General features: G+C 53.2%; 2 protein-coding genes and 1 long non-coding RNA gene across 7 annotated transcripts in view; 1 reads left to right on the top strand and 2 right to left on the bottom strand.

The window, feature by feature from the left end:
* The window catches only part of TRAP1 (TNF receptor associated protein 1), a 49054-nt gene extending 44984 nt beyond the window's left edge, over positions 1–4070 (bottom strand). For all 3 annotated transcript variants that reach the window (XM_086376034.1, XM_086376036.1, XM_086376039.1), the window contains exon 1: positions 3962–4070. In XM_086376034.1, coding sequence (XP_086232160.1) covers positions 3962–4037 — 76 coding nt within the window. In that variant the 5' untranslated portion in view covers positions 4038–4070. The remainder of the gene's footprint in view (positions 1–3961) is intronic.
* Positions 4071–4139: 69 nt separating this feature from the next.
* On the top strand, positions 4140–6267 carry LOC147345518 (uncharacterized). Of its 2 annotated transcripts, none has more exons than XR_015154856.1 (2): positions 4140–4947; positions 6037–6267. It is a non-coding gene; the product is annotated as an uncharacterized LOC147345518 (long non-coding RNA). The 2 variants fall into 2 exon arrangements; XR_015154855.1 differs by having other exon boundaries at positions 4140–5280.
* A 3516-nt stretch (positions 6268–9783) lies between these two features.
* CREBBP (CREB binding lysine acetyltransferase) overlaps positions 9784–13035 on the bottom strand; it is a 119331-nt gene continuing 116079 nt past the window's right edge. For both annotated transcript variants that reach the window (XM_086376030.1, XM_086376031.1), the window contains exon 31: positions 9784–12983. In XM_086376030.1, coding sequence (XP_086232156.1) covers positions 10857–12983 — 2127 coding nt within the window. In that variant the 3' untranslated portion in view covers positions 9784–10856. The remainder of the gene's footprint in view (positions 12984–13035) is intronic.

The raw sequence follows: 13035 nt of genomic DNA, 5'->3' as shown, positions 1-13035 counted from the left end.
CTGTGATTAAGTCTTTTAGAAAAACTTCTCATCACAAAGGTTGAAATGAAATGTTTTACTACTCTACAAGTAAGTTTCATGGAAAATCCCCCCAGGACGCCACTCTGAAAATGCTGGGATGTCGGTGTGTGCAAACTTCAGAAGGAGCACAGGACATGCTTTGCTCACTCCACCTTCCCAGCACATGCCCGCCACCTCCCTACCCTGGCTCTTTAGGAAGACCCGCACCAACTATTCTGTCCTCAACAGTGTTGCTGTATGTGTGCGTGCGCGCATGCATGTAGTCACGCACAACTCTTTTTGACCCCCTGGACTGTAGCCTGCTTGCCAGGTTCCTCTTGTCCATGGGATTCTCCACGACAAGAATACTGGAGTGGGTTGCCATTTTCTACTCCAGGGGATCTTCCTGACCCAGGGATCGAACCCAGGTCTGCTTCTCCTGCATTGGAAGGTGAATTCTTTACCACTGCGCCACCTTCTTTACCACAGCTTGTTCCTTTCAAATATGGTATTCATTTTGGCTATCTCAAAATTAATTCTTAATATCCTAATCACGTTTCTTGATTATACAGCTGTTAAATAACAGCCATTCTTTCAAAATTAGTTACACCCACGACTCAGGTACTCCTAAATTCAATTTACCTGATCTCTGAGCAACAAAAATCAGGTGGAAATAATGTGCCCAAGTAGATACTGGCTCTCCAAGCTACAACTTTCATCACTTTTAATTTCTAGTGGCTTTAGCAGATATAACCAGTGATAGCAGAAACATCTGGAAATCTACCTTTACTAAGTGCTACAGAACTACAGGTAAATCTCTGCGTGGACTAAGCAACCAGCAGCTTCCTAGCAAAACGCTAGTGTTCTGTACCAAGAGTGATTAGAGTGTGTTTGAGAAAAATTCTAGGGGACTTCCCTGGTGGCCCAGTGGCTAAGACTTCGCACTCCAACGCAGGGAGCTGGGGACTTCCCCAGGTTGGGGAATGTCACATGCTGCAACTAAGTCCACGTGCCACAGTGAAGACCCAGTGCAGTCAAAATAAATAATTAAATTTTTCGAAAAGAAAGAAAAAATATCTAGCTGCTGCACTGAAGGTACCAAGAATGCAGGAGAGGAAAATCCTCTGGCTTTGAACTTGAGCATCTCACCTCAGAGTGAAGTGGACACATTTTCACAGATCCTGAGCTGGTATCCCGGTTTGAGAGGAGCACCAACAGTCTCTGAAACAGTCCCTCCTCTGTCCCGTTATAACCTGGTATTTTGACACTGGGGAGCGAGAACTGTTCATTTTCCCTTCAGTGGTTACTCACCACCCCGACTTCCCACCTCCTGCAGCCTGAAGCCGTATGCCCAGGAGGAGCAAGAAGCTTGGGGATCCTCCTTCTTAGTTCTGATCAATTCCTCCGCCAGAAACTAATTAGGTCTTTGCTCGTCTATTACATTTGGGTTGGTCTGCTCTTCTGCAGGACAGTGCAGACCACTCAGGCCCCTCATCCTAACCAAGTGCCCCATGGACTAAAGACCGCCTGGCGCCTCTGGACAGCAGGCCACAGATCCCTCCTCTGTCTACAGGCTTCTCTGGTGCTGGCTCTAAGCCCCAGCACCCTATACAGATGGTACTGCCATTCAGAGTTTAAGCAGTTAACCATCAAAACCTTTATCGTCATGTTAAATTAGCCACACACACAGCTGCTTTACTGAGAGAGGGAAATTTGGCAAGTGACTCCCCACATTCTGAAAACAGCCTGGAACTCCAGAAGTCTACCTGAACTCTTGTGAAGAAAAATGCCAATGCCAGGCAAGGCTCTAGATGGTAGAGAATAGAAAAGTTAACTTAAGCACCAACCGTTCTTACTGTGGCTGCCTCACAGTCTTGTTTTGGCAATGCCAACCAAAAGAGTAAGAATGATACAGGATTTCCTGGTGGTCCAGTGGTTAAGAATCCACCTGCCAATGCACGGGACACAGGTTCGATTCCTGTCCAGGAAGATCCCACATGCCACGGAGCAACTAAACCCCTGCACCACAATTACTGAAACTGCACACTTAAAACCTCCACAAGAGAAGCCACCACAGTGAGAAGTCCTCGCTCACCACAACTCGAGAAAGCCTGCCCCCCGCAATAAAGACCCAGTGCTACCGAAGTAAATAAATAATAAATTTTAGAAAAAGAATGGTACAAAGAATGAATTATAAACACACATGATCAGAACATCTTAGAACATGAGGAGTAAAAAGAAAAGAAAATCTCTTTCTTTCTCTCCCAAGGGCAGCAGGGTGGAGAGACAAGTCAGCTACCAAAAAACACAAGAATCAAACTGACAAGACTGCTCCCCTTTAATGAAGATGCTAGAAGACAATAGAGAACTATCAGTCTTTGAAGGAAATTATTTTGACCTGGAATGCAATACCCATCCAAACTACAAGTATGAGGGAAAAATAAAAATAATTTTAGACACGGTGGGGCTTTAAGAATATACAACCCATTGTCTTTTTCTGCAAAACTAACACAAGGGTATACTCTGGTAAAACAGGAAATAAACACCAAAAGAAGGAAGGTGTTGGATACAAGTAACAGTAATAAAAACTACAGCTGTCTTATCTGTTAATGTATGATATTTTCAAAAATCATTGTTTAAAAAAAGAGACTGCAACATTTTAAACTCAGGTAACAGAAAAAGCTGTAAAACAGACGAAAACACCCATGCAAATATAAGTTAAACAAGATATAATACAAGTTTGGAAAAGAGCTAATACCCAGTGCTGGAGAAGATGCTTTGCTATAGGTGGTTTCGTTCCCAGCTAATGGAAATATAAATTGCTTAAGCCTTTTTGGACAGTAATTTGGCAACATCAGTTAACATTTTAAATATGCACACGCTGTGAACCATCAATTCTAAAATTCTAATTCTGTAATTCTAAATAAATGCCATGCATGGTCACAAAGATTAAATACTCGCCCATTCTAAATAGCACCGTAATGACCAGAGCAAAAAAAAAAAAAAAAATACCACCAAAACAACCCAAAACCCGCCAATCAAACCAAACCCTCGGAAATCATCTTTATAACGTCCGCCAACAGCACAACGTTAAGTAAACGATGATACGTAGTCCGTAACACAGAATACTACGCGGCCTTGTAAAGTCGTAAACTGATACATACAAACAGAAAACATGTGTAAGCCATCCTGGAGCTTAAAAAAAAAAAATCTGTAGCACAAAGCATAAACGGTTTAGGCCTTTTTACGTAAAAATCGTTAGATGTGTGTATTTATACGTGTGTAACTGTTTGTGTGCAGAACCAGGAAGGAATGCCAAGACGTTCACCCGCCGTGACTTCCGAGTGGGGAGTGAGAGAAGGGACTGCGGTCATGGGTTTTTTTCCAACATTGATTTGAGCACCTCCCAATTTCAAGCCCTGGGTTACGGAGGTCAACAACCCCAGAGTCCGGGGCTGCGCGAGGGCCCGGGGCCGGTTTTCTGGTTCGCCGCCGCGCGCCGGGCCGAGCGGGCCCTCAGGTGTGTCGATGGGACAAGGGGCCATTCCACTTGGGGGAGGGGAGGAACCGAGCGCAGCCAAGGGTCTGAGGTAACCCCCGAGTGAAGCCCGCTGCCAGCGCACACGCGCCCTTTGGTTTCAACTCCCCGAACCTGCCGGCGGCCTCTCCGCCTCAACCCGGCCTGACCAGCCTCTACTGTAGGCAGTCACGCGGGCACGGGCTCAACCCCGTCACCTCCGGAGAAACCCGCAGCTCGGGCCGAGTCAGGTGCCCCCAGGACGCACCGAGCGCTCAGCGTTCGCCGCGCGCTGGGAGCATAAGCCTCACAGAACCTCCCGCGCCGCATGAGGGAGAGCCGCCACCGCGCGTCCCACAGAGAATAGGGGCTGTGGGGACCCGGAGGCTCCGCGGGTCCCCGCCCCCGCTCACCTCCCACCCGCCCTTGTCCGGTCGCCCTCACCTCCGCAGGCAGCCGCCAGCGCGGGCGCCCGGAGGCGGCGGCCCCACAGCAGCAGCGTCCGCAGCTCCCGAGCCATGTCGTTCCTCCGGCGTCCCGGACAGCCACGCGCGCCGGGGGCGGGGGCGGGGCGGGGCTTTCTCCGGGCGCGGCGCGGTGACGTCACTGCGCGCGCCCGGGTGCCCGTCCGCCGTCTGCGCCGGCGGGTGGGCGGGACCCTCTGTGGCTCGGGCGCGGCCGGCCCGCGCGGGGACAGTCGGGCCTGGGGGCGGGACCCCCACGACCTTGTGTCGCGTTGTCAAGGGCGACGGCCGTTCGCGCGGGGCCGCCCGGGCAATAGCCCGCAACTGGGCCTCCGTATGTGCGTCCCAGAAACCGGGTGCAGATATTCGCACCCTCCGCGAACAGCGTGAAAAAGCGGCTCCGCGGCAGAAGCAGCTAACATCTTCGGGGTCTTTGTCCCCGGCCTCTGGTCCAGACTGCTGGAAGTCAGTCTCTTCCAACCAAGTCAGGCCAGATACCTAAAAAGTGTGAAAAAGGAGAATTTCGGGCTTGGCTTGCTTACACCAAAACTCTGGAGCCAAGGCCCACCAGCAAAACTGGGCTTATGCATTCATTCCAATTCTCTTGCCCTCCTGGAGGTGAATTTGGTTGCGGATTCGGACCGTCAACGTCACAGAGCTCCAAGTCACGTAAAACGCAGATTTCTCTGGCAACGCCTGAAGTGGGGCTCAGGCGGCCCCCTGATGACTGAGGTACACTGAAGACTGGCTGCCACAAACGAGTGGTAAATAACTGCACAGAAACGAGTTGAGATTGTGACAGGATCTGCAAAGGACAGGAGCTGGGAGAGTGTCCTCCAGTGGGGCCTGGACGTAGCTGAGGCCGCGCGGGAGGGGATGTGACGGGGAATACTTAACACGAGGAAGGTGTCAAGCATGATTGCCAAGTTCCAGGCTTAAGCAGCTGAGAAGGGGAACCTTGAAGAGGTAGGCCCATCTGGATGGAAGAGCCGGAGGTTGCTCACCTGGAGACTCCAGCAGCCTCCACACTGACACCGCCGCCCCGCCCCCATTCTCTGCACAGCCACTGATGGTAGACTCCTCAGTCAGGGCACTCCAAGGATTTCCCTGCACATAATCAATTCCAAAATCCTCCCTCAGCCTCAGTCCTGCATAACCTGATCCCTGCCTGATCCCTCCCTCGATACACTCCAGACACACAGCTAGTCCCAGACATAGGGTTCCCAGGAAGTCACTGAACGGAGGGGTCTCCGCCTCACATTTCATGTCTTGTTCACTCCACTCAGGCAACCATCTCTGGTAAGTGCTGACACATTGGTCGATGGGGCAATAGATCTAGCCTGGGGAGCCCTCTTATTACAGAAAGAGGAAGTGGTATTTAGCAAAGGGAGGAGGGAAACCTAGGCTTCAGTTGGTGGTGGGGATGGGGTGGGGGGGGTGGGCCGGCCTCTGCCAAGACAGGCGGGACCCAGGGCAAAGTTATTGGGTTCCAGACACACCTACCAGGCCCCTCTGTCCTCTCTTGGCCTGTGGCCTTCAGAGACATACCCTTAGTCACAGATCTTTGTGATACTGAGTCCTCTGGTAACCCAGGGAACTGTGGCTTTTTAAAGTGCCCAGGGATCCAAGCCAGTCTTGAGGAGGTCATGATCAGATTTCAGGCCCTACGCAAGTAAGAGAAGTGGAAGAAGGAAAAGAATGAGTAGAGGCAGAGGTACTTGAGTTGAATTGATGGAGACCGGTGGGGAGTCGCTTGGGGAGAGCAGAGAGAGGAATGGAGGGAGTGGTAGGCAGAGGGAGACCCCTTGATCTCTCTATCATTGTGGCCACTGTGAGGCTGCTCACTCCTTTCACAGAAGTCACTGCCTTCTCCTAGGGGTAAGCTGAGGGCCATGAAAAATGCCCACTGCATTTTTATTCAATACAATAGCCAGAAGGTGAGAGCAACCCAAGTGTCCATTGATTGATGAATGGGTAAACAAAATATGCTCTATACGTACAGTGGAATATTATTCAGACAAGAAGGAAATTCTGACATACGCTCCCATCCATCAGTAAGAATCAAGATGCTAGCAAGATCCCGGATAATTTATCTGCACGCACGTTAAGCTTGAGATGGAAGCACTGTCCCTCGGGACACACGGCACTAGAGGATCGCGTGTTTCCTCAACAGTGGAACGGCCTGCGATCCTCGACCTGACGGAGAGACCAGCTGGACCCATCTTTGAACCTTGCCTCACTTGTCGCTGCTCAGGAGCCAATCAATAAACATTTCCTGAGTGGACAGACCCGGTGCTTCTCTGAACATCAGCTGGAGGCAGCAGGCATGCTCATTCCCAGGGGAAAGGGTCTGCGGCTCGATGCCACCCACTGCCCGCTTCCCACATGAGGACCCCTCCTCCTCGCCCAGGAAACCACAGCTCAGAACTCAAGTATCTGGAGGGCGGGGAACAGTGAGAAGCAGCCCCCCAGGAACCCGATAGTCCCCTGTGCTCTCGAGGGTGGAGACCTGACTCTCACGGGTGATCCCGTTTCTGGTGGCTGAGCTCCTGTCAGCTCTGAGTGCCTCCGGAGTGGCCCCCTGGGCCCCCCTGCTCTTTTCTCTACATCTCTTGGCTTTGGGAGCACAGCTGCGGTGCTGGCATCTGATCCCCAGGACTCTCCCTCTCCGTGCAGTGGCATGAGGCAGCCCTCTTCTGTGGCCTTACCGCTAGTCTTCTGTGGCCCCAACCCTGTGCCCAGGTGTGAGGGGAGCCTGCATGGGCTCAGAAAGGACCCCACAGGCCCCTTGCCATCCTTTCCGGGAGTATCCTCTCTCTGGACAGTTTCCTGAATGACTTGTGGGACGCAGGGCCCTCACCTCACTTGCAACATTCCCTAAATATGACCACCTTCCTCGAGGACCCTTTATTGGATCCATATCATCAATCTGCTTATATATCACCACTATAAAAAGTTTACAAGCCATGGGGACCCATGATCAGACATTAAACCCCTTTCCACACCTAAGCGCTCTCTAGGCATCAGGTGGGAGGTGGGTCAGGGGTCATCTACACCGGGAGCTGGAAGCTGTGGCTACTCTCATTGACTGACACTGTCATCCTTTCTTCTCTGGTGCCAAAGTAGCCACATGGTCCTTTGTGAGGACCTGTGACCACCTACCACTGTCAGTGATGCTCAAGAGGCTATGCTGTACCACAGTGCCCGTCTCGCCAGGGTACCCCAGAGCTCACAGCGAACCTGTGGAATAGAAGCCGTGCGGGGCGGAGGTGGGGGAGGGGATGGTCATAGGACTATTCTCAAGGCTGGAGGAAAAGCTCCTTTCCAGCACAAGGCGCGAGTCTGACTGGGGCCCACGTCCGCCCTGGGTGCTCATGAATTCAGGCCAGATGCTGCCTCTGTTCTCCCACCTTACAGAGGGGTGGACACACATCTGAACAGCACTTGTTACCTAGTGTTGCTACTTTTCACAAGGCTGGGAAGGCAGAGGGGCTTGCTCACGGCCAAGGGAACTCCCACCCCGAGGTCTCTTCCTGATCCCGACACCTGAACCGCTTCCTCGGGGTGTTCTGTCAGTGCCCTTTGAATCCTTCAGTTTAGTAAAGTAATTTCAGTCATGATATAGTCACTGGATCCAAGTCCATCCTCTATATAGAGGCAAGAGCTCCTTGAAGGCACCACTTGCACCACCAGCTCCTTGTCAGTTTCTCAGCCTTGTCTATGTCAGCCTGGGTGCTACTCAGGTTAGTATCTAACGACCGACGGTTCCCATGCTCTTGACTTTGAGTAACACAGTGTGGGTTCGTGATCCCAGGCGGATGCTGACCCCAGCCCCACCCGCTCCTGCATATACACACAGCGTCTACTTCCCAACACTGGCCTTGGGTCAAGGGCTTCCTGGCTGCCCCCCATACTCGGTTTTGCTTCTTCAGGGTAGCTTTCTTTGGCCATGCTGCACAGCTTGCAGTTTCTTAGCTCTAACCAGGGATCAAATGTATGCCCCCTGCAGCGGACATGGGGAGCCCTAACCACTGACCAGGTAATTGCCAAAAGTAGCTTATTTTCTCACGTAGTTCTAAAAGCATATTTTGGCTCAAATAAAATTTTTGGTTCCACTTAACAGCAATCAAAAGAAAGTTACATGTCTTCAGACTGAGATATTAGAAGGCTTTTCACCTTTTGTTACCCAGATATTGCAGCCAACTCCTCTTTTTAACAAGCTAAATTCTCAAAGACATAAACACATGACTAGACAAAATCAACTGAACCCCTATATCTTATGACTTGGCTGCTAAGCTAATTCTCAGGGCCATTAGCCAACTGGAACCATCTTTGAATCCAAGCAGTTTTACCAGCTTTTATTATAAACACCAGCACATTTCAAGTTTCCTCTTTTTGATTACAAATATAGGGCTTTTATCTTCTTTTAAGTAGACAGCACGTGAGATACCGTGTCAGGGCTTTCCGGCTCACACAGAAACTTCCTTGTGCCAAGTGCTGGGTTAGCATCCGGACCACACCCTTGGCCGCATCCTTTGGCAACAAAATTGCATGGGACTTCCAAGAGGATGAGGTCAGTACAGAACTTTGGACTCCAGGATGACCTAAAAGAGACTCCCCACTGGCCAGATTAAAGGGCTGTGCATCTGGAGTGTGGGCCTGAAGCTGCTTCTCCAGGGCCCAAAAGGCCCACACTTCTTGTGTGAACACAGACAGCCCAGGGTGCTCTCATCGCTGTAGAAGGCTGTAGAACCAGGGAGAGGGGCTGGAGCAGGGATGGCATGTGGCCTTGGGTCTGGCCTTGTTTCTCTCTGGCGATGGGTGGGGCTGGATGGTGGAGAAGATGGTAGTCTGAAGACTTACCTGACTAGATGTACAATATTAGAACAAGATTCAAAGCTGTGTCACAACTCAGTTCTTAAGAGAGTTTCCTCAAATTTACACTCTCAACTCACATTATTTTGGAAATATTTCTATGAATTCAGGGCCAAAAGGAGAGCTATTTGGGCCATGATTTCCAAGTTGAACATCACGACCCTAGACCTAGACCCCCATGGTTGGGGGCTGAGGGAATGGGAGGCAGGGCGGGACTACGCAGACCAGAGAAGGCACTTCAGCTCTCCTGCTGGTGGTCCTCTTCTGAGATGTCATTTCTACAGTGCTCAGGACCTTGCGTGTCACCCCCTCAGTAAGGACCCCTGGAACCGGAGCAGAGATAGGGGAAGGACAGGGTGGTGGCCAAGTGCAAGCGCCGCTCGAAGCTGGAGGCCTCTTCTCATCACGGTGGGGCTGGCATTCAGTGCTCTGCGCCGTGCCCCCAGCGGCCCCCAGAGCAGCCCCTCATGTGGGCAAGGGTGGGCCGGCGCCCGGTGTGCCCAGCCCAGCCCAGCCCAGGGGGCCGTGATGGCATCCTCCCTTGCTAAGCCAGGGTGAGGGGCGGGCCGCAGACTCCCTCCAGCCCCCAGGACACCCTCTGCAGGAGCTCAGGGACTGGCAGGTAGGAACTGGGGTGTGGTGGGGGTGGGGGTGGCTAGGACGGGGAGTGGACGGGAGACAAAGTGCTGCTTCAGGCCCACTGGTGCCCCTAGCTCTGGCTGGGGCTCTTCTGTTGGCAGCCAAGCAGGACCTGCGGGGCCCCAGCCGAGCCCAGCTGCTCCCCCAACAGCCGGCAGGACCACAGCCCCCGCCTCTCCTCCGTGAGCAAACAGAACCATGTCTTACAAAGAACAGACTCCAAAAATATATATAAATAAATAAAAACCTTAAACATTCTTACAGGAATCTTAAAGAACAGAATACATGTTAAAAACTTCAGTAATTTATATCAATTTTAAGCGGTACTTTATATACAATGGGGGGAAAAAAAACACATGCATAGTCCAAATACAATGTTGAAAACAGCATTTTCATAACAAAAGACCCCGAACACGAAGTGTTAATACCATGTACATGAATTCAAGGACCACCCTTCTTTTTGTCTGTTGCACACAGTTTATTTAACAATATGATATAAGAAATGAGTTGGTGCTTTACCATTCTATACAGTGATTGGATCTTCTTGAATTTTCTTATTTATAGTAATTATAGCGCTTGCATGATTTACACGAGAATTGCTTTTCCTCATTTCAAGTTTCACATAGAAGAAAGAAAAGAATGCTTCTTCTCTATTAACATTAGCATGGTCTAAGAGAGTGATCATCCCTATTTTTTGTCTAAAACCAGTTTTATCAGAGAAACAAAGCAACAATTTCTACATCTGCAAGACAAGAGTTTGGCTTAAGCCAGTATGTATAGATAGACGTGTGTGTGGGTGTGTACGTGTGTGCACGCAGGAGCCAATCCCTAGCGTCCAGGGTAATACTTGGAGACGCCCACAGAGTTCACTATAGAAAAAATCTTCCCGCAACGTCTGAAAGTTACCGGGATACATTATAAGCTTGCATTATTTCAGGAATCAGTTTCTGAATATTATTTTTTTTCTTCTCACTTTTAAACATAAATGTTTAAAGTCTTGAAAATACAAATAAAAAATATGAATATAATGAACTTGTTTTTCCCGTTAAAAAAAGGCATGAGTCACCAGCAATGACGACAAAAGAATCCAAACAAAACCCCCCTCCCCCCAAAACAAAAAACAAAAACGAAAAAACAAAAACAAAAAGAGAGAGAAGAGAGAGAGAGACCAGATATTTAAATCAACTGGTTTTTAACAAAAAAATATATTCTTTGTATTGTTTCTTTAAACAGCAATCTACCCTTCCATGGCTTGGAAGTAGCAGTTCCATCTAGGAATAAAAAGAGCCCAGATGCCTGGATTTCAGTACAAAAGGTCCAAGAACATGAAAGGGGAAAAAAAAAGTGATGCTCTCACAATGCTACAAACCCTCCACAAACTTTTCTAGGGTGTCTCCCGTGGTGTCGCCGACCAGGGACAGCTCACTGGACAACGCACTCCGGTTAGGGGTGTTCAGCTGCGGGAGCATTGCACTCTGTTCGGGGTTCCCCAAGTGTCCCTGATCTATGGAGCTGGCCATGGTGACTGCGAGTCCTGGGTGGGGGGAACCAGTCTGGGGCGAGACGTGGTGCGGTGAAGGCTGGGGCTGTATCCGTGGCGACGGGCTGGAATGTGGAGGCTGGGACTGGGGCCGCGGAGACTGGACAGGGGCCGGAGACCGCACCTGGCTACTGAGGGATGTGGCCATCTGCTGGCCGGGGAGGTGCGAGGCCTGAGGCTGTCCTGAGAGCATGTGCTGCTGGGGGCTCATGGGGTTCGGCTGGCCCGGGGACCCCATCTGCTGCTTCATCTGCTGCTGCTGCAGAATCCGCTGCTGCAGGGCCTGCTGGATGTTGGGGGTGCTGTCTGCGCCCAGCCCGGGCTGCCCCATCTGGCCGAGCTGCCCCATCTGAGCCGCCATCGGGCCCATGGCGCTGCCCTGCATGGGGAGGTGCTGCTGCATCCGCTGCTGCGGCATGGCAGGGGGGTAGCCCGCGGGGCCTGGGGGCTGCTGGAACTGGCTGTGCCCTGCCATGCCCCCGGCCATGCCGGCGCTGCCCTGCTGCTGCTGCTGCTGCTGCTGTTGCTGCTGCTGTTGCTGCTGCAGGAGCTGCCTCCTCAGCATCTCTCGGTACTGCGGGTTCATACTCGCCATGCTGGGGTTGTGGCCCGGGTTCATGATGTTCAGGGCTTGGCCCTGGGGGTTCAGGCCACCCATGGCCTGCTGCTGCGGAGGCACGCCAGGCCGCGGCCCGCTGGCTTGCATGGCGTTCAGGTTCTGCAGGCCGGGCTGCTGGTGCAGGCCGGGCTGGGCCTGGAGGCCAGGCTGTGGCTGCAGGCCGGGCTGGCTGGCCACGTACTTGGCCGTGCGCTGTTTGATGAAAGCTGCCATCAGCTGAGGGTTGGACTTGAGGATGTTGAGCACCTGCTGCTGCTGCTGCGGGGAGCTGGGCGACTTCAGGGTCCGCAGCAGGTCCTGGAGGGCGCCGGGCGAGATGCTCCGGGGCGGCTGCACACCGGACATCCGGGGCCCGGCCACGGCCGGCTGGGCCTGCATGGACATCACAGGCCGGGGCATGCCCGGCATCGGCTGCTGCTGGGGGATGGGCGCCTGCTGCCACTGCCCGGCTGGCAGGGTGGGCACGACGGGCCCGCTGACCTGGCCGGGCCGGGGAACGTTCAGGCCCACGGGGGCCATCTGGCTCACCGGGGTCACCATGCCCGTGCGCCCCGGGGGCATGCCGTTGTTGATGTTCACCCGGTACAGGTGCTGCTGCTGCTGGGCCTCCCGCTCGATCTGCCGGGCCGCCTCCACCGCTGCAGGTGGGGGCTGGGCGGGGGGTGGCGGGGCGGGCACCTGGTTGGTGGGCTTCCCGGTGGACACCGTCGTGGGTGGCTGAGTCCGGGCCACGCTGGGGAAGCCGGCTGGTGACATGCTCACAGGCGAGGGCTGGGGCTGGGCGGGGGGCTGCGGCGTCTGGGGCGTGCTGGGCTGCTGCGTGGGGGTCCCGGGCGGCGCTGAGGTAGGGGAAGGCAGGCTCTGCTGAGGCACGTTGCGGGTGTTCATGGTGGCCATCCGCCGGCGCATGAGCTGGGCCTGCTGCAGGCGGTGCTGGATCTGCTGCTGGCGGAGCTTGTGTTTGATGTTGAGGCAGAAGGGCACGGGGCACTTGTTTTCTTGGCAGTGTTTGGCGTGGTAGCAGCAGAGGGCAATGAGCTGCTTGCACACCGGGCAGCCGCCGTTGGTCTTGCGCTTGCAGCCCTTGGTGTGCTGCACCACCCGCTTCATCTTCTGGCAGGACGGCAGTGAGCAGTTGGCGTTGCGGCACTGGCAGGCGTGCACCAGCGACTGGATGCAGCGCTGGATGCTCAGGCGCCGCGACTCCTGGGGGCTCTTGGACTGCGGCTCGCCCTGGCTGCCGCCCTCGTCGTCGAGGCCCAGCCCCCACTTCACCATCTTGTGGGTGTGGCTCTTTGTGTTGTAGCAGTTGATGCAGAGGTCGTAGTCCTGCGGGCGAGGACAGGGGACAAGTCAGCACGCAGCCACAACCAGCAGCCCT

This window comes from Bos grunniens, chromosome 25 (genome assembly GCF_055505025.1).
Source record: "Bos grunniens cultivar Pamir isolate PY7600 chromosome 25, Bosgru_T2T1.0, whole genome shotgun sequence".
NCBI lineage: Eukaryota > Metazoa > Chordata > Mammalia > Artiodactyla > Bovidae > Bos > Bos grunniens.
This window is presented reverse-complemented; position numbering and strand designations above follow the sequence as displayed.